Here is a 21,775-nt window from a genome sequence, read left to right on the forward strand (position 1 = left end):
TTCATACAATCACTTTACATTCCATTCAACTTATGTAAAACTTCATAACACAACTTCAATTACAACTTCAGCTTACCTTTAGGCAGTAACTGCAAGTCTCTCACTGCACAGGTTCAACTCCAAAGTTCATCTAACCTTCACTCTTACAATACAATCATTCTATTACTTCATACTTTTAACTACAAACAAAATTACATCTTACCTTGGTCTGCAGTTGCAGGCTTTCACTAAGGCCTTTGCCACAACAGCAATAAAATCAACACATCACCAATCCTACGAACTGTAACTTCATACATGATATTAACTCTCTATATCCTCACTATCTGTCAACGAACTCATTATTAACAGCTTTTTCCATTCTTCACAACCTAAAAAAACATCACCACAACTCAGCTTGTAATCCAGACTCTATATACTTCAACATAACCTAACTCAAATCCGTTACAACCACAACCTACACATCCAAACTTCAACAACTCCCATAACACCAACAACATATTCATTCCTGCCATTCAATTCTCAACACAACCACCCATATAATTCTGCACCTACAGTATCTCCAATTTCGCATCCTTTCAATTGTAATTCATCGGACAAAACGGTACAACCAGTCAAGCAACACTCTTGATTCTAATTTCAACTGTAAGACCACAGCCTCAACCTACTAGCAAGACTCATTCCCTCTGCAACATCTCCAAACATTAATCTAGTCCCAACCATTGCAGATATCAATAACACATCTTATAATTTCCAATTCCAACACCGAACCTTTGTAGTTCACAATAACACCACCAGAGACTCAATTCCATCTTCATATCAATCCATACAATTCATTAACAAACACACAACTTCATCATATAAATATACAGGTGCAATAACTGCAATATCCCAAAATGCCTCAATCCAAACAATACTCAACTCTCATCTGCAACTCCCCTTTGATTACACTTCAATTCTAACTGAAATTCCAACTCAACACAAATAAACCCATTACTACACGCAACATCAGTTACATTCAATCTTTGCTGTAAAACATTCATCCGAACCCCTTCCATATACCCCTAGTATAACTTCACTGCGATTACATCACCACCAACTGTAGTTCAAATCCCCCAACATCAAGTACGCTCCATCTCAACCAAACCTAACATTCCTTTACTCTGCCATCTCAAACCACCAACTTCACCAATACAGTTCTAATACTAGGTTCAGCTCATACTTCTCAATTTTGTTCATCAGCAACATCTACAAATACACATCCATTCTAAAACTGTTCAATTAACATACAAGGAATCCAAAACTCATGACCTGGAATTCCATTAAAAATATCATCTCATACATACCTTGTGACACCATTCCATTATTCAATTCACTATAACTCCATGCAATCAACATCAGTACCAACATCAGTTCTTAAAGCTCAATTCAATAATAACTCCATACACAACAATGAATTGAATAACTAAGAAAATATTACCTCAACTGAAATCTCGTATTCCTCAATTCTTCCTCAGAACAGCTCCATAATATCTAATTAACTCCAACCCTTTCCTCAATTAATCAAAACCAGTCCTTAATTCTTCTTGTTCATCACCAAATCGAATTCCAATCCAACTCAGGAAACCCTAATATCATATTCAATCTTCAATTCGCCCTACAACTTCAATCAAACATCAATTAAGAACAAACCCAACTTCTAAATCCTCTTATTCGTCCTCAATTGAACTCTCAAATTCAATTACAGAAAACCTAACTCATACTTGTAGTAACATCAATTTCTTCTTCTCCTGATACTAAATCAACCTCAGTACCATCACAACCTCCCTCGGATCATCATGTTATGAAACTTCAGTGATTCATCTCGTTAAAAACAACACAAAGCTTCGATCTGAAATCGCCAGAGAAAAGAAGAGAAGAAACGGAGAAGAAGAAGAAAGATGAATAAAAGATAAGAATGAGTTTCTCTTCCTCGATTTGGAGAAGATAAGGCCGACCCAAGATACCGAGGCGCCCAAACTTGGATAAGGGCTACCGAGTCGGTAATACTACAAAATAACTATTTTTCCCTTCAAACTAAACTTAAGATATCTTCTTCGTCCGAAATCCGAATGACACGTTCAAGTAGTCCATTTCGCCTAACTTTTCGAGATATATCTATTGATACTAATTTTGTATCTAGATTGTTGTTAGATTAATTTCTATTAATTAATGTTCGTTTTAAACTAATCGGGATAATCTTGGATAATACGTCTCTTGACTAGTATAATAGCGTTGACAAGTTTGAGGGTCCTTAAAATTTTCTCCTGCGCATATTATCTATACTATTCCATTGAATGTTGGTTTCCAACCAACACCATCACGAGAACCATCTTTTCCTACAGGAGGTATCGGTTTGGAATTACGTACTGAATCTTCTCCACAACAAAGTGTGCAAATATCTGATGCACTACCTACTCCAGCAATCACTCAACCTACTTATAGTATGGATCCGGCAGTTATTCAGCAAAGTGAAGCGTCTACTCAGGATCACGATGCCCCTGCCAACCATCCCTCTACTGCTCCTTCTCTTCCAACCCATCCCATGGTCACTCGAGCTAATGATGGAATTTTTAAGCTTCCAACTCATTGAACCAATTCTCTCAAGCTCAGGTGGATCATAACTAGCGTCAATCATCTGATGATGAGTATAATGCTCTGCTTAAAAATGGTACGTGGATTTTAGTTCCTTATCATCCTTCTATGAATTTAGTTGGTTGTAAATGGGTTTATCGCATAAAACGTAAAGCTGATGGAAAAGTTGAACGATTCAAAGATCGTCTTGTTGCTAAAGGGTATAATCAACAAGAAGGTGTGGATTAAAGTGAAACTTATAGTCCAGTTGTAAATCCGTGCACCATTCGTATCATTCTTACCATAGCTTTGTCATATAATTGGGAAATAAATCAATTGGATGTTCAAAATGCGTTCTTGCATGGAAACCTTGAGGAAGAAGTTTATATGAAAGAACCGCCAGGGTACACTTATCCTAATTTTCCAACCCATGTCTGTAAACTTCAAAAGTCTCTTTATGGACTCAAACAAGCACCGCGTGCATGGTATCACAGGCTTAGTACCTTTTTACTACAGCTGGGTTTTATTACTTCTAAATGTGATTCTTCTTTATTTATTCGTCGAGATGAACAAGGAATTATTTTCTTACTTGTTTATGTTGATGATATTATCCTGATTGGTTCAAAAACTACAATTATGGAATTCATTCGAACATCTCTACATAAGGAATTTGCTATTAAGGATCTCGGTCCGTTGTCTTATTTTCTGGGGATTGAAGCTACTCTCAACTCATCTGGTATGTTTCTTACACAAAAAAGATATGCTCATGATCTTCTTATTAGGGAAAAAATGGATGGTGTTAAACCAATCTAAACTCCAATGAGTACTACTGGCGACATCTCATCTGATCGTAATACATTTTTAAAAGATGCTACAGAATATCTCAGTATTGTAGGAGCATTACAATACTTGACGTTCACTCGTCCAGATTTAGCTTATGTTGTGAATAAAGCTAGTCAATTTATGCATGCTCCAACTGAATTTCATTGGACATTGGTTAAAACGCATATTACGATATCTCAAGCAGACTTCTACATATATATGGAATTCTTCTCAAACCAGCGAATGCTCTACAATTGTCCTTTTCTGCCTACACTGACTCAGATTGTGCCGGTTCATTAGAAGATCTTCGTTCCACTAGTGTCTATTGCTACTGCTGAAATTATGTGGATTCGATCTCTCCTTTCGGAACTTCAAATCTCTACTACATCTCCACCTGTTCTATGGTGTGAAAATCTTGGTGCAACGTATCTTACAGTGAATCCAATTTTTCATGCACGTATTAAGCATATAGAAATCGATTATCATTTTGTTCATGATCAAGTTGCTTCTAAACAACTACATGTTCGATTCATTTCTTCCAAGGATCAGATTGCAGATATATTTACCAAACCACCTCCTAAAGATCGTTTTTCTTTATTTCGATCCAAGCTCACAGTTCATGATGACCCGTTACGCTTGTGGGAGGGTATTGAGTTAACGTAATGAACAAGGACTTGTTACGTATAACTTGTAAAGCTTACCATTCATATATGGCTTGTATCTTAGGAAATACTTGTACACTATGAATAGAAGTCTAAAACGGTTATGTATATAAACAGACAATCTTGATGTTATGTAATCATAGAATTCTCTTAATAAAAAGTATTCTCTTCAGAACCTATTTCTCTATCTTCTCTTGTATTCTAAACCTAAACCTAAACCTAAGTTCTAACTGAAATCATCATGATTATAAGAAGTACTTAACCACGAGAGAAAAAGATCACCACGGAAAACGTAAACACAAGAGATAAGGGAAAAAATACTTACAGTTTGCGTGAGAAGGTTAAAGAACTGAAGATCAAGACCCCTTAATGCAGCAAGAAACAGTTGAAGACACTCCCTTTGAGAGGACAAGAACCTCCAAAACATGGACAAGTTAAGAAGTTGAAGGAATGTTGCAGAGCAGTAAAGAAGAAGAGACAAAAGAATGACAATGTGGCTTAAATTCAGGGGGAATTTGACCTTAAATAGCAGTCAAAGTTCATGGGGCGAGAATAAAGGAACTCAATGAAGTAAGGTGATCGTGCAGAAGTGGTGGCAATCATGGGAAGGTTGAATTACCATACTTCCCTAGGAAATCAGAGTAAATCAAGTGCCAAATTGTAACTACAAAATATTCATCGTACACGTAGCACGATCACAGAACATGAGCATGAAAGCTAAGTTACTATGAATACATAAGATCAACACTGAGTTAACTTTCACAGATCACGAGACATATTTAAATGAACAATCAGGAAACCTCCATGTCTCGGTGATGTGATGGGCCAGCTGTAAAAAGCCGGTACACGCGTCATGAGTAGTCTACTCAGCATTTAATGCTCTCAACTGCCCCACCTAACCTTATCATCCACATGTCGAGTTGTGAAAGAATATATCGATCACATGAGACCGAGGAACGTAGTGAAGTAGTGAAGAGATATCTAAAGATCTGCGGGCATGGAGATCATATATATATATGGGATTTGTGGGCCCCAATGAAAACTCTATAATAACAACTCCGATTATTTGAAGAGGTTTGAATTTCGGAGGAGGAGAGTTAGGAATAGAGGGAGATTATCAACAACACTCTGTAATTACCTTTACTTTCATCGGTTATTGGAACCCTGTAACACTCAACAAATCTAGTAAGAACTGAAATTCATTACCACTTTGGATGTAATTTACGGCCGAACCACGTTAAATCTTTCGTGTCATTTACTTATTTCGTATTTACATTCACGTTTACCATGTAGTTATGATTGCAATGCTTGTCTAGATATAAATGATATTCGTATTAATAGTTCAATCTAATGTTGGGATTTTATTTATATGTACTATGAACCCAACTACATCCACCAGTTGGGTTTTTAGCGGTTACAGTTTTTTTGTGTTTTAATCTAAAGCATAAGGGATTCAAATATATGGGTTTCAATCCTCTATCCTCAATTTTAGAAGACTTTAGTGTAGCCACTTTCTACACACTGCGAGCGGCCCTTTTTATCATGTTCTACTACTATGGAATTCCATATAGAGTTTGATTTTGTGGCAGAGCATATTTGAAGGTGAAGTGTAAACACATGAATTTGACAGTATGGGTATGCCCGTAGCAAAGATATGTTGTTGTATAGTAAAGCTCATTGTAAGGAGGTTGTCCACTTTAGGTGTACATGTAATCCAACTTTTCCTATAAAAGGAGGTTGCCCAAGAGGAGAGAGGGTAGAGCTAGTAGAATATCTTAGAAGAGAGAGAAAGAGTTCTCCAGATAATTGTATCGTGTATTGGGATTAGTCTCCTCATTACCCTAAGATAATTTAAGGGTATTTACATTTGGTGACTTCACTGGGGACTAGTTCTCGGTACCAATACTTAAAAACATGAACTCTGAAAAACCCCGACCCCGGGAATCGGGGTCAAGACAAACTTACTTATCAATCACTTAGTCAAGACCCATCAGATAGCTTTGGAAGAGCACCAACAGAAGGAAGAAGGATCAGATCCTATGTGTGCTAAGAAGAAGTTCGGGTTAGAAATCCCTTTTGACATTGGAGGAAGAGAAGACCCGGAAGACAGAGATGTACGAGAGGAATGTCGGGAAGTGTTCTCTAAATTCTTTCGAGAGATCAGGTTCACCGAACACCAACAAGAGCTGGCTTGTGAGCATATCTTAAACATTTTTTCCGGGGAAGACCTTCATGAATACTTGCAGAGACATTTCCCAAAGTAAATCACCTTCTTAGAAGAAGATCGGATGGCTAAAGTAGGGCATTTACGCCCCCTATTCATCACACTCGGGGTAGGGAAGAACACCCTTAACCGAGCGTTCGTGGACACCGACGCTTCATTAAATATAATCTCCCAAGATACCATTTTCCTATTGCGCATTCCGCCGGTTGCGATCAGACGTTTCAACACTGAAGTACAAGACTTTAGCGGGGAGAGGCAGAAGACGATTGGAATGATACAGATAGAGATCACGGTCGGACCCATTAAGGCCATATAACTTTTCCATATAACAAAGAAAGCTTAACATGACACATCATCCTAGGGAAGCCGTGGCTACAAAGACACGGAGTAGTATCTTCCACAGATCACCAATGTCTTAAGTTTCTGTGTGAAGGGAAAGAATGACGTGTAGCAGCCACGGAGAATCCATTTGAAGACGAAGAGAAAAACCTTTTCCCCGAGGCTTCCTTTTACAACAAACAAAACCCGACGACCCCGGAGGACGATCTCAGGGGAAAGAAGGAGTGCAAAAGGGAAACGAGTGAACGAAAAGGATACTTTTTATACTGTATTCAACCCAACGGGAAGAAAAGGTATCACTATGTCGTCGAAAAGAGCATGATGGCGGAGGAGGAACAGGTCATACAATAAATGAAGAGCCTAAATGTTAACGAGCCTGAGCATAATTGGGAACACCCAACTTTCGAAACTAATGGGAGCCTCGAACCAACAATCCCTTTGAATCTAGACACCTTAGAGAACCCGAAAGTAATTCAAATTGGTATTAGCCTAACACTGGAAGAAAATGAGGAAATATAAGGTGTCTTAATGGAATTTCAAGACGTCTTCGCCTGGACATACGGAGATATACCGGGGCTCACATGAACTCAAAACGTCACCGTACTTTAAACCGGTAAAGTAGACCCGGAGGAAATTTTCCCACAATATTGAGCAACAAATCAAATAGGAAGTTTCGAAGTTGTTAGAAGAAGGGTACATTAATCCCATACATCATCCGACATGGCTAGCCAATATTGTCCCGGTGTAGAGGAAGAATGGTAATATACAGTGTTGTGTCGACTTTTGAGATCTCAATAGGGCATGTCCCAAAGAAGATTTCCCCCTTCCTCTCATTGATCTTGTTGTCGACTCCACGGATGACCATGAATTGTATGCCTTTATGGATGAATACAGTGGCTACAACCAGGTCAAGATGAAAGAATCAGATGCCCCTAAGATAGCGTTCTCAATACCAGTTGGGAATTTTTATTATGTAGTCATGCCCTTTGGCTTGAAGAACGCATACGCCACGTATCAACAAGCCATGACCCTCATCTTTCACGACCTCAACCATAGGGAAATGGAAGTATATGTGGACGACATCATTGTTAAAGAAAAGAAGAGGGCGTATTTCGTACCAAACTTTCGGCGGGTTTTGTCTCGATGCCGGAGTTACAGCCTCAAGATGAACCCAGCTAAATGCACATTCGGGGTAACCTCTGGTAAGGTCTTTGGCTTTAAAGTCACTAAGGATGGGATCGAAATGGATGAGGATAAAGCAAAAGCAATTATGACAATGAAAGGCCCGAAAAAAGGATGAACTTCAAGCATTGATAGGAAAGGTTTCCTATGTACGAAGATTCATACCAGTCCTAGGCACCCGCATGGAAAGCCTTCTTCCGCTACTCAGAAAAGTATCCAATTGGGAATGGGGAAAAGAACAGCATATGGCACTTGAAAATATCAAAATATGTCTAACGTGCCCACATGTAATGCGCCCACCAATTCCAGGGGAACCTTTATACCTCTATGTGGAAAACACAGGTAAAGTAATCGGTGTTGTCCTCGTCCAAGATATGGGGAATGATAAATTAACCCCGATATATTACATAAGCAAAGCACTAAAGGATACGGAGTTACGTTACTCACCAGAGGAAAATGCGTGCCTCCCCCTAGTCTTAGCAACACAAAAACTGAGACACTACCTACTAGCACATCAAACATATGTAGTGGTCTCGGGAAACCCGATAGCTTACTTTTCCGCAACCACTATCCCATCCAGGCGAATGGCTCACTGGTCAGTACAACTCTTTGAGTTCTCCCTACAACCAGCAAAACCAAAGGGGATCCGTGGTCAAGCCATCGCAGACTTGTTGGCAGCCTTCCCAGGGTGTGCAACAACTCCTCTCCACAAAGACATCCCCGGAGAAATATCCATGGAAGAAGAATCCAAGCCGTGGCTACTTTACTTCGATGGTTCGTCACACGGGGACAAAGGGGGTGTCGGAGATGTTCTGATCACCCCGGATGACGAATTAATATCCAAAGCATTCAAACCTCGACTTCCCATGCACAAATAACGCCGTTGAGTATGAAGCTTTCCTTTTGGGGTTGAAGATCGCCAGGGACCTTGGAGCTCAAGAAATTGAAGTTAAAGGACACTCTCATCTTCTAATACAACAAATGTTAGGAGAATTTGTGTCAAAGAGCCGACATTGGCTGCATACAGAGACAAAGCCCAGAGATTAATCGGGGAATTCGAGAGTGTGTCACTTGCCCACACGGGCAGAACAACTAATAAACATGCTGATGCCTTGGCCACTTTAGCATCTAGTCTGCAGATGATAAATGTGAGTGAAGAAACCATCACGGTGGTAAAAAACACAATCCTATCAACTTGGTTTCAGGATGTCATTTTCGAGGACGGGGACGACTAGCGACGTCCAATTCTAAAGGACCTTATTCAGCAACCTGAGGATCGGCAGTTTCCGTGGAATACTTTGAGCAAATACAAAATAATATATGGGAGCTTATACTTTATTACCACCGGGGGGATCCTATGCAGTTGCGTAGGCAGCATGGAAGCAAAAAAATTATTATACCAAATTTATGAACGTACCTGCGGTCTTGGACTCGATATACCCCTGCAGAGAAGGATCCAACGGGCTGGTTTTCATTGGCCAGGTATGGTACAACAAGCTCAAACCTTGGAAGACAATTTTGAATCTTGTCAAGGAGCCCCGGTACACGGGGAAGCCTTCATTATTGACGGGGAAGACTGGAGGACCCCATACATCGAGTATCTGACTGAAGGGACTCTGCCAGATGATAAAAAAGCATATAATAAGATGGAAAAGAGAGCCCGAAAATTCTCCGTCATAGATGGGGAACTCTTCCGCCGATGCTTTAACCAAAAAACGCTAAAATGCGTGGATCAAGCAAATGCCACTTGTATCATGGAAGTAAGTCATGACGGGGAACACCAAGGAAAGGCAAGACTTTTCACTCAAATCCACGATGCAGGGTATTACTGGCCAATAATGGAAAGTGACATCACTGAATATGTGCAAAAGTGTGAGCAATGCCAAATACATGGGAATTTAATCCATGCACCACATACCATGCTCCAGGATACTTGTACTTCATGGCCCTGTCATAGTTGGGGGATAGAAATCATCAGACCAATCAACCTTAAATCATCTAAACAACACGAATATATCATCACTTCCACAGAATGTTTCACAAAATGGGTTGAGGCTATACCGCTAAAGGGAACCACCGGGGAAGTGATCTCGGGCTTTCATCAAAGAACATGTAATATGTCGTTTCAGAATTCCTATGTACATCATTTCCGACAATGGTACACCCTTTGTCAATAGCGATGTAACAAAGCTCCTGGGAGCCTTCCGAATTAAGCAAAAGGTATCAACCCCCTATTACCCACATGGGAATGTGCAAGCGAAATCTACTAATAAATCCTTGAGCAGAATCTTAAGCAGAAGCCTCTACGACAACAAAAGAGCATGGCATGAAGAACTCTCACTTTCCCTAATGGCATACCGAATTGCTAAGCTAACATCCACAGGGTCTTCACCATACAGCTTGGTATACGGGGAAGATGCTATCACACCTTCTGAGGTAATTATAGCCTCGTTACGAATCCTCAGCAAGTGAGGTCGACCTCTACAGTCAGCGCTTTCGTTCCCTTGACATGATTGACGAACGACGGGATATTGCCGAATACAAGAACAAGCAATATCGTAAGCGACAAGCAAGATTCTACAACCAACATGTCAAAAAAAGACACTACGAAAAGGTGGAACTTTGTACTTGCCGTAGCCCCACATGTCCAAAGAGAAGGCAGTGCCGGCAAATTTTCCCCAAACTGGGAAGGACCATTCCGCATACGCAAACTCGGGGGATCTTGATACTACAAACTCGAACATGCCGATGGCACCAAGATTAAAGGAAAACGCAACTCCAAAATCAATGGGACCTGGTTAAAAAAGTTCTATGCATAAATAAACTATAGTTCAAGTGTCTTAACTATAGGGAAAGTCCCACTCCTACCCTTTGTTTTGAATGGAACAATGCATCCTCTACTACTCTACATATTTCTCTACTTCAGCATATCCTGACTCTTCAATTTAGATTGACGCAACCACATACTCGACACAAAACACTACAAAAAAAGGGCACTGGGGAGTGAACCCCGGATATGCCAAACACGGGCTTGCCCCGCATAATCTAAACTTATAACAAGGAATTTATTTCCTTCATATTCTATGCGTAACCACATATCTATACAGAGTAATCACGGGAAATACATGACCCTCCAAAATTTAACCGGAATGCGAAGAGACCCTACCTCGGAAACTTCCCAACAAAAAATGGGGGGGTGGGGGGGGGGGGGGGGGAGGGAGGAACCCCGCCTGACATACCATTACTAGATTCATTCACACACCATTGCTTGAACATGAACAAACTCGACCATACTCCAGAAATCCCCGCCGTTACATAGCGAGCTCACTCTCCAAACCAAAAAGAAAAAGGGGGGGTGGGGAGGAGGAAGGAACTCATAAAACATGGAAAGAAACATGAAAACCAAATGGTTATGTCCATGACATTGATAAACAGAGAAAAATATAAAACAATAAAGAAAAAAATTATAGACTTACATCAGAAGCAAGAAAATAAAAATTAAACTAATCAAGGAAGTTGTACATTCGAAACAAGAAAATGGAATTCTAAACCAAACTATCAAGGAAGTCGGCGGAGCTCCTCCCGTGCCCGCGCCAGATCAATGGCGACTGTGTTCTTACCACGAAACGCCGAAAGTATACGAAAGAATGTTATCAAACGCTGCCTCAGATAATAGCGGTAGTACAAGAAAAATAGAGGAGGCAGCAGGAGACCTTCATCCCGAGCTTCATCCATCAGACGCTCCGAGTTTGCTATGAGAGTATCACAATGAGCATGGAAAGTGGTGAGCTGGTTAAAAACAATGGGAAGAACCCGGGAAAGGTGTTCAAGACGAACTATTTCCAAGACCATGCGGACACGAGACATTGCAAAAGAGAAATTGATTAAGACTTAGAAAGAAAAGAAAGATAATTAAACTCCCTTTTATAAAAGGTTAATTAATTATAGTCATTAATGAATTCAACTTCCACTCATCTGAAACGCAAGACAAGAAAAAAAGGAAAAAGAGAAAACAACAAAGGGAAAGCACGAGTGAGACGCCCACGACTAAACTGCACGATGATGGGCGATATCTTGATCAACCTATGCCAAGAAAGAGCGAGCTTCATCCAAGGAATGACGTGCCCTTACACACTCAGCATCCATATCCACCAACAATTGATAGCGAATGCATCACTAAATGAAAACCCTAAGTGACTTCAAACCAAGCAACCAAGTCAAGAGTTCATATATGGGACTTCGGCTGATGTATATCCGAAGCTATCAACAATGAAGTCAAGAAGAAGATGCTCCGAGAAAAGAAGATCCTAAGTCATGATCAAAAGGGCTCTAAGAAGATCAAGGAAGTCAAAGACTCAAAGAGAAGCAAACTTCAATGAAGTAACTCTACATGGACTTGTCGCGTTGTACTCTTTTTTCTTCGTTGAAGTTTTGTCCCACTGGGTTTTCCTTGACAAGGTTTTAATGAGGCAACATAAGCGAGTTTGATTATTCCCCAAGTCTTCTCAAAGGCTTAGCTCCGACCGATATACAGTCCGAATCCGAAATCACGATCAACAGGGGGATCCAAGTTAAAACGAGAAGATGAATCTGAAGTTATGGTCAACAGTGGGCTCCGAGAAGGAAAGAAGATATGACGAGACATATACATTCCGAATACAAGCTATGACTGATTGCCAAGTCTACTAGCCTTGACAAAACAGTCAGGGGGCTAATGTAAACACATGAATTTGACAGTATGGGTATGCCCGTAGCAACGAGATGTTGTATAGTAAAGCTCATTGTAAGGAGGTTGTCCACTTGAGGTGTACATGTAATCCAACTTTTTCTATAAAAGGAAGTTTCCCAAGAAGAGAGAGGATAAAACTAGTAGAATATCTTAGAAGAGAGAGAAAGAGTTCTCCGGATAATTGTATTGTGTATTGGGATTAGTCTTCTCATTACCCTAAAATAATTTAAAGATGTTTACAAGAAGCTTGGTTGGAAACACAATCAAATCTAAGAGGTTCTTGAAAAATATGCATAGATACCTTTTAAGAATCAATTGTCAAGTGAAGATAATTCTCGACCCCACACTCCTACTTACTTTTATTTGGCTCAAACTGCACCATTCATAAATAGCTCAATAAAATAAACAACACTCCGTAGTTAATTGGGGGATGCTTCATTTTTATTTGATCTTTTTTTGGTGGTAGATCTTTTTTATTTGATTTAATAACATATTTGGAACCGATGCCAAATTACGTAGTTAACACTTAACAGTCTACTTTATTTTGTACAATTTTTCAAAAGTGAAAATATATATTTTATGCAGTGGTTCTAGACATACCGCCTAAACTAAACTCCTTTAAAATCACCAAGATACAAAAGAGTGCACTCCATGCCCTTGTAATTTATAGGGGTCGGTTTTGTGGGGCTGTCACAAGAGAGTCTGTGAGGGAACGATTTTTAAGGTGTCTGTTTGGAAAAGTGCTACACATCCCCGGTTTACCACCTAGATACACCCCTATGTGGCATCTTCATCTACCGTTCATCTCCTCCCACGCTGCCCCACCAGGAGAAATAGGGGCCAGTTATAAAAAATGAACCAATCAAAAACTGTCATATAAGGATGTATCTAGGTAGTGTAAAAAATCCGGGGGCTATCTATCATTTTCAGTCTGTTTGGGCGATACACCAAGAATTTTTATATTCTCTGCATGATACTGATACAAATGCTATTCCCAAAATAAAAATACTATAAATTATAAAACACACATACTATATAAAACATTGACATGGCACATTTTACTTAACTTTGGAGGGTTGTGCGGGGAAGCGGGAGAGGCATGCATATCGCAACATCCAGACAATACTGTATGGCATTAAATTAAGTCTTTTTCAACCTTGGTCATGGATATAACTATGTTAGTGTACTCAGTTTTTTTCTGTGGCTGCATATTCTTCAATTCTCTCCATGAACCTACCATACAGTTCATCCATTATCTTCTCTCCAAAGTGATCTGCCAGTAAGGGTTCTGACACTGCTCTGAGGGAGTTAGCTATGTAATGGCTACTTATTAACTTGTTTGTCACTGACTTTTCATTTCCATTACAACCACTACCATCCCAGTTCACACCAAATGTCTCGATTCGATTAATCGTGAATGAACCTTCACTCATAATTACAGACTTCATTTCTTCAGGGGAAGGAAAATATGCAGGCATATTAAATGAATTTGATATCTCCTTTTCAATGGCTCCCTGCAAAAAGAATCACACAGTTTATACGGGATTTCAATTACATTAATTTAATTTAATTTAGAGAAGTGCTATTAACTGTCGTCTTGCTAACCTCCTAAATTAACAATATTAGCTATCAGGCGTGGAGCCAGGATTTGAAGAATGGGTGGGCAAGACACCAAACCGACGCATACTTAAGGGTTCAAATTGCTCTAATTAGTCTTGGGAGCTCATATCTGAGGGGTGCACTTGCTCACCCACCTTCCAATGTGGCTCCTTCGTTTTTTTTTATTTTTATTATTTTATTTTTTTTGTTAAATATCTCCGAGGAAACGCTTGTATCCACCTTCCTATACTAGCTATATTAGCTATATTCGATTGTGCTACCAATCCAAATGGCAAATGTAACATACTCAAATAACCATTTAGGCAATACCCCAACATCATAATCACAAAATCAAAAAATGTGATAAATCTTATGCGCGTAACCTTGTACATATATATATGTGCCTACTTTTTGTTGCATATGTGTATAACCATGTAAGTGTTTTTTTACCTTTAAGACAAGGTCGTGGGCTGATAGAGCTAATAATTCCCAGAAAGAACAACACTCTTTACTAGTAGGATCTGAACTGCTCCTACCCACAACTATTAACACCATTTTTCCTCCGTTGATTAATTCTTCTGAACGACACTCAAGAAATACCCTGAAATTTTTCTTGAACTGATTCAAGTATGCCGTAACAACTGATGGAGGACTTGATTTTGCGATGTAAAAGTTTCCCTTATTAGTCTTCTCAATCCCGTGCGGAACCTGCTTTGAAGAAATTTAATTACATAATGATCAAAAATTAATCTTTAACATTAGCTAAATACATAATACTGCGCTAGTCACCTGCGATAACCACATAAGGCTGTAGGAAGAATGAACGATGTGAAGAGTGTCACTAGGAAACAGTCGGCCATAGAATGTTCCAGGCGTTCCAGAGACAAAACATGGTCCAAAACCATCTCCTGTGGTTCTTCTTAGTTTATCACAGAAACCTCCCACATCCTTAAAAAGGGTGTTAAAATCATTGCCTGGAAGATCGTTAAGGAACACGAGAATCTCAGGCGTAGCACTGCCAGATTGAAAATGTTTATTGTAAATACTATCCAAAATATAGGAGACGACCAACAACGCATTAGGCCCTGAAGAACAACCTAACTCTGCGATGCCTATAGTAGTCTTCCTCAGCTCAGACGTCGCTGCAGAGATGGTAGTGGTATTGTACAACTTCGATAATATGTTCAATATTGCTTCCTCTACTATTGGCCTGGTTATGAGTATAGCTGTCTTCTGTATTCGTAAAAAAAATAAAAAAAAAAAAGACAAAGACAAAGACAAAACAAAACAAAACAAAATATGTTAAGGGCTGTTTGGCAACATTGACGCGAAATAACTGTGCAATGATCATAAATAAATGCACGTGATTTTAGCAAACAGGTCTCCAAACATGAAAGTTATTATTGAGAGTGTGTATAAGAGACCTGAGCTAATGAATTAGCAGAATAACTTGTTTCAGCCGTGCCTCCATTCATGTGGACATCTTGAATGACTTGATCCATTAATTGCTTATTAACTTATAAATAAATTCTTAGGTTTGCATGCACACTAGAAGAAGATTTGCTTAGTGAAAGGTTCAGCAAATTACTCCTACTATTTATAGTCCGTATATGAGTAGCAATATCATTTGATTACGATTTAAGTAATTGTCATGTATTAAATCTATATATATATATATATACATAATTAACCGAAAAAAGAGACTAATTCTCATCAGTCATATATATTAATCAGCCGGCTAGTGTAGATTCTGTTCCCATCTTTCAGATCCAATTGGTCATATTCCATGTGTTACATGTGATCCCTTAATGTCTGTGGTATGATAGAGTTTCCAACGTCATACTTGTAATATAAGAATCTACTGTTAATTAATCAGACTTAAAATGAGTCGTCTTTTTATTTACTAAAATCACAAGAACAATAGGTAATGGGAAAATCAGGTGTACTCTTTTTCACTTTACAATCTTTTTCTCTCCTAGTTTCTTGACCAAAGTCCCTCTAAAGAACCCCCTCTATAGACCAATTATTCTTTATATAGGATATTACATAATGGATGACAGCTAAGAGATCCTTTATTTTTGGAATCCTTGTGCGATATTATCGCACATGTACATTGATTATTTTCGTAGACCTTATAAACTTCGCACAGTTCTTCACACTTTGTTCGTGATTAGGTCGACATCATTCAATTCGTCATCACATCTAAGTGTATGCGACGCTCTTTGCATACATCTAATTATTTCTTACTCGCATATAATATATGTGCGATATTCTATACCTACAATACTTGTATGGTGTGCTGACGTATACTATAGTTAATTTGGTCAGGTATACATATACCACAAAAAAAATTTAAATAATAAAGTTCTCTTCGGTTTGGAGGAATGTAATCTTTACATTTCGACATAGCGAAGGGTTACTGCTCAATGTGCTCGTAGTGGTAGAATAATAAGATTCATTCAGACTCTATCTGAGGTAGAAATTCTAATCAAATTCATTTTCAAATTGAGCTACGGAAGAAACCAAGTCTCCTTACACAGCAATCTAGCTAAATAAGATGAAATATAAATCTAGCATTTTTATTCGAAGGTGTATGCTTTTTTGTTTGGAACTGCTATTCCCATTCCTAAATGCGTCTCTACTCTCCCGCCTTCCATAGATGGCTTCACATTGACCATTCATTATTTCATTCACCCATGAATGGTTATCTCCGATTACATGAGAGCAAAATTAGCAGGCTTAAGCCTGGTTTCGTATTGTTGTGAGTTTCAGAAAAATGCTTTTCTGTTGTGGTGTGTTGTGCATTGCTTTGCTGTGTTGTGAAAATAAAACAACATGACGTTTGGTAAACTATAATTTAAAAAGTGCTGTGAAATTAACAAACTGTAAATTTTGTTTGGTAAGTTGGTATTTTAAAGTGCTGATGATGTAGCTAATCACGAAAATAGACATGTTTTATAAATATGTCATAATTATAATAAATTATATACATATATATTTAATAAAGTATAAGTAATATTTATTTTATTATTTATATTTATTATTATAAATTTATTAATAATAAGAAATTTATTTATTATTTAATCATTTAATAAAGAATTTTATGATTATGGTTTGCTTAAAAATATTATTATTGTTATTTTAATTAATTTTATTATTTCAATAAAAAATTAAAAATAAAAGAACAAAATAGAAGTTAGAAATATAGTGATAATTGTATAATATTCTTGGGTATAATTTGTCTTTATAATAAAATAACAAGGTTAAAATAGATAATCAATTAAATCAACGGAAAATGGGTTATTTGTCCAAATATTTTTAAAACATGGTTCAAATGGATGAGTAAAAATTATTATGGGTGAAATGGACACCAAAAAATAGCAAGGATGAAACTGGATTCATCCTGACTTAAACTTAAAAAATAGCAAGGATGAAACTGGATGCATCCTGATGTAAATTAAAAATAAGAAAAAGTATTTAAAAATGGGTAGGATGAAACTGTTTACATCCTGACTATTTTTACATTTTTGTGCGTTTAAACAGTATCAAAATCTAAATGTCCTTTTGACCCAGGAATTGTCGATTTTGGTCTTTTAACCAATTTTGTGTTAAACCAAATTATGTGGGTCCACAGCTTCTGCTTTTCTAGCTTTTAAAAGCTAGTGGTCGGTAGTTTTTAAAAACAGGCTTAAAATGAAAGTGCTTCTCTCCAAAAGCACTTTATAAAGAAATTTACCAAACACTATTTTTAGTAAAAGTTTGTTACAAAATGTTTTTGATAGAAAAAAAACAATCCCGGCTTTCCGGCTACTATGATCCAACTAATTAAACACTCTATTATGAGCCGACTAACTAACACAATATAAGATGACATGACCAACTAAATATTTGGGCACCATATCTGGTTTTAAATTTTCTCCACCGCCGGGGACCATAGGCCCCGGTTTTCCGGCTACTATGATCAAACTAATTAAACACGCTACTGTGACACGACTAACACACTATAATATTACACGACCAACTAAATGTTAGGATTGTTCTGCTATGATCGGTCTAACTAAATATGCTTTATTGGAATATAAAAAGGTTGAGCTTCGGCCGAACATGAAAAATCGCTAAGAGGTTAAAACAACTTTTCGAAAATCAACGAGAGGTTGAGCGCCGGCTGCCGGCCGGCGTGATACCTAGTTATATATACAACAATGTGGTCCTTAACTTTTTCAGGGAAGTTTCGAGGAGATCACGCCTGATTCAGCTTATTTGGATAAGAGTTTTGCTGGGTGGAGCTTCGAAAGCTGCGTATATAGTTGATGCTACTCTCAATAATGTTTATGAACCGTTTTTGTAAAGATGTAAAGGATCAATACTGCTGCAAGAATTGGTGCCGAAAGGTCAGTAAGAAAGCAACCTTAATGTTTAATTTTGGAAGATCCCATTGATGCTGACAAATTTTTGGACTATTTTTAAGAGCACATTCCTAACGATGGAAACGAAAAATGTTAATCATTAGGGACCCAAATTGGGATAATTCTTTTAGGGCAGGCACCTGCAATTTCCCATATTCTTTTACATTCATTTATCGGGTTGCTAGAATCTACCTCCTTACAGAGTTTATCTTCCTTAAGTTATTGTATCAAAAGAAAATGCTGTTACCTGAATGAACGTTCAATTTATGAGAACTTTCACTTAGTAATTTGTGGAAGGTGTCAAGTAAAGCACACGATTTTGTTTTTCAAATCAATATACAACTGGAATAAAACTCTCGTTACATCAAATAATCATATCAATTACTTAGTTTCAGATATAACTTCGGCAGGGGTTTCATTTCTAACCCACCCCAACTTGCTTGGCACTAAAGGCTTGGTTGTAGTTGTACTTAGTTTCAGATGTACATACATGTTTGTCATATTCTCTGCACTCACATGCCTGTTTTTCCATATCCATCATGGTTTACACGATTGTCGAATAAAAATACCACTGAAGAATTGGTTTATACAAAGTCAATCGCCAATGAACATATTTTTAACTCCTTGGTTTTTATTATCTTATATTTCTTGCAAATGAAACAGTTGAGGGTCGTTTAAGCAATGTCCTAATGCTGTGAAACTTCTTAGGCACACAGTATGTATGAACATAGAACTATTAAGTCAATAGATCGTATTTCTTTAATCTAATCAGTCAAATTGCCTTTAGATCTCCAAATTCTGCATGAGAATCATTCAGTTCAGTTTGTAAGCTAAAGAAATGTTGATTTTTTGTTAAGGACCACCTCTGACGGTATATTATGTTTCTTAAAAGCTGTGCACATATTTTAGAATCGCCGGTGACAGTAGATTTTGTCCGCTAAAAGATATCTTGCAATTTGTTTGTTAAGAATTACCCCTGACAGTACATTTTACTCGTTAAAACATGTGTTCATATCAGTTTGCTTAGGATTCCTCTTTTTGCTGCAAAAGTCACCGTATACTTGCAGTTGTAAAGCCTCATTTTGTGCGAAGACTTTCATGTGTTTGTTCAATGGGTATTTGAAGTCTTGAAGAACTACAATTACCGTGAGACTGACTTGTTTATTTGTCTGAACTAGCTGATTCTGTTATTTGATTTATCCCGTCCGTTATTTCTTACTGTAGTCTGTGATGCCAGGCATCTTACTCGGATTGAGCTTTCTTATAGAAGTGTGACTGAAACTTTTGTTGAGGGTTTGATCTTGTTTTAACCAAAATAGTGATTAAGTTTTGAGCTGTGTTGTCATCCGCTTTGGTGTATAGGATAGAAGAGGAACACTGAATTCTCTCATTGGATCTCCAGAAATTGGGTAAAGGAGATTGTCTCTCAATTATGTTGTCGACTCCTACGCATGGTGAGGTTTTGGGAATCCTATAACTACTTAGTTTCATCAAAATTATGGTATCCACGATCAAGGATGGGATTCTGATCATGTTGATTTTTAATTACTCTTAGTGTAGATTTATTACTGATTTTCGCATTCTAACTCTCTGTTTTTGTCAGTCTGATACACCAGCAGTGCCCCGCAGAAGAACCATTTTCTATCTGAGTCTGGGATGGGTGAAACAGACAATGCAAAATCATTACCTTCTTTGAAGATAACTAGTTTATCATCCATGCGATGCAGGGGTATGTTTCTTGCTTATGAAATATAAGATTTATGTTGGAGATTTCTTCTTTTAGGTTTTACTTCAAGGCTACTTTAGATACTGCAGCTCACAATTTAGACTAATCATACAAAAGAAACTAAGATACTTTCATGTCAGATTGAGATTGAAAGTAGAATGAACAGGGAGTAAAATGATATGTTTCCAAAGTTAGAATTCAAAATTCTTAAAAGGTTAACAACTTTTTCATAAAAACTTCATGCAAAACTGGAATTAGGGTAATACTGATACATGAAACCAAGTTGGAGGGCTAACGGCAACTGTGAGTGGAGGAACCAAAACACAAACCTTTGACAGATTTTGTTTTTTATTCCCATGGATGTATTATTTCGCTGATGCCGACACCACGTTGAGTTGGTATAACTAAAATGGATTAGGATATATGTGTCTAAGCTCATAGGACTATGGGGGATAAAAGACATATAAATATTAACTAAATTCAGTTGCTTTATTAAGCTTCCTATTAATAAACTTGCAACACCATAATGAGTATTTGCGAAGTAAATCTATAATATATAGAATAAGGTTCTGGTTCTCCCATCTAAATCTATGAAGAGCTCCATTAGATGTTGCTGCTACATTCTACGCACGTTGCTTCTATATTTTACGCATCTAACTCAAAGAAAACTTGTTGTAAATCTAACCACTCTGCCCATCCCACTGCAGCAAGCCCTCTGCTTCAACATGCTCCACTTCTGAGTATATATCCATGTGCATAGATACATCGTCCTTTCTCAAATTCATCATCCCACTCTGTGTGATATCTTTTTAAGGTGTAGCTACAGTAAGAGGCTACACCAACATCACGCGTCTCGCTCCAACAACTACAACAAGGAGTATTTTTTCTTAAAGATCGCTCTTCGAGCAATATTCAAGAAAAAAGAGGGAAAATGTAGGGGCAAAATATCGCACACCATGTTATCAAGCGAAATATACTTTTTACCACCAAGCGAAAAAGAACGCATAAAGCATATCAAAGACGACGTCACAAAGTCACACCAAAAGTATGATGATACGTGCGGCAGTAAATAGAACGTGTGAGAAGCATCAATGTGAGCGTGCATTATTGACGCACGTCAGATCCGAAAATAGGGGCTTCACTAGCTGTACTCCACTATCTATTAGCTGTCATCCACTATGTAAACACCTATATAAAGAGAAAGGCAGGAGATAGAAAAGGGAGACACATAATTGTAAAAGAGAGACACATTTGTAAAGAGGGGATAGCCTTATCTTTTGTATTCATCTTCTTCCTCCATCACCCAAAACTAGATCTAGAGATCTACCCAAAAACCCATTAATGGAGATTCTAAATGTAATATTCATGTAACACCAAATAAATTATAGTGAAGAACCATGGATGTAGATCACATTGATCGCAATAGCTTATTTGAGAAAAAACAACTGATCCGGAAAATTGAGATCGGTCTTGGGA

The 21,775-nt window shown here is 37.9% G+C and overlaps 1 protein-coding gene and 1 long non-coding RNA gene across 2 annotated transcripts; both read right to left on the minus strand.

Annotated features, from left to right (window-relative positions):
- Nucleotides 1-1,942, minus strand: LOC113347889. The gene is made up of 2 exons (XR_003359317.1): nucleotides 1,344-1,942; nucleotides 1-1,245 (listed from the first exon to the last, which is right to left on the minus strand). It is a non-coding gene; the product is annotated as an uncharacterized LOC113347889 (long non-coding RNA).
- An 11,813-nt stretch (nucleotides 1,943-13,755) lies between these two features.
- On the minus strand, nucleotides 13,756-15,669 carry LOC113351260 (salicylate carboxymethyltransferase-like). The gene is made up of 4 exons (XM_026595278.1): nucleotides 15,592-15,669; nucleotides 14,957-15,400; nucleotides 14,618-14,875; nucleotides 13,756-14,082 (listed from the first exon to the last, which is right to left on the minus strand). Exons 1-4 carry the CDS (start codon nucleotides 15,667-15,669, stop codon nucleotides 13,756-13,758), a joined length of 1,107 nt encoding a protein of 368 aa, XP_026451063.1.
- Nucleotides 15,670-21,775: the final 6,106 nt, after the last annotated feature.

This window comes from Papaver somniferum, chromosome 2 (genome assembly GCF_003573695.1).
Source record: "Papaver somniferum cultivar HN1 chromosome 2, ASM357369v1, whole genome shotgun sequence".
In the NCBI taxonomy this organism is placed as follows: domain Eukaryota; kingdom Viridiplantae; phylum Streptophyta; class Magnoliopsida; order Ranunculales; family Papaveraceae; genus Papaver; species Papaver somniferum.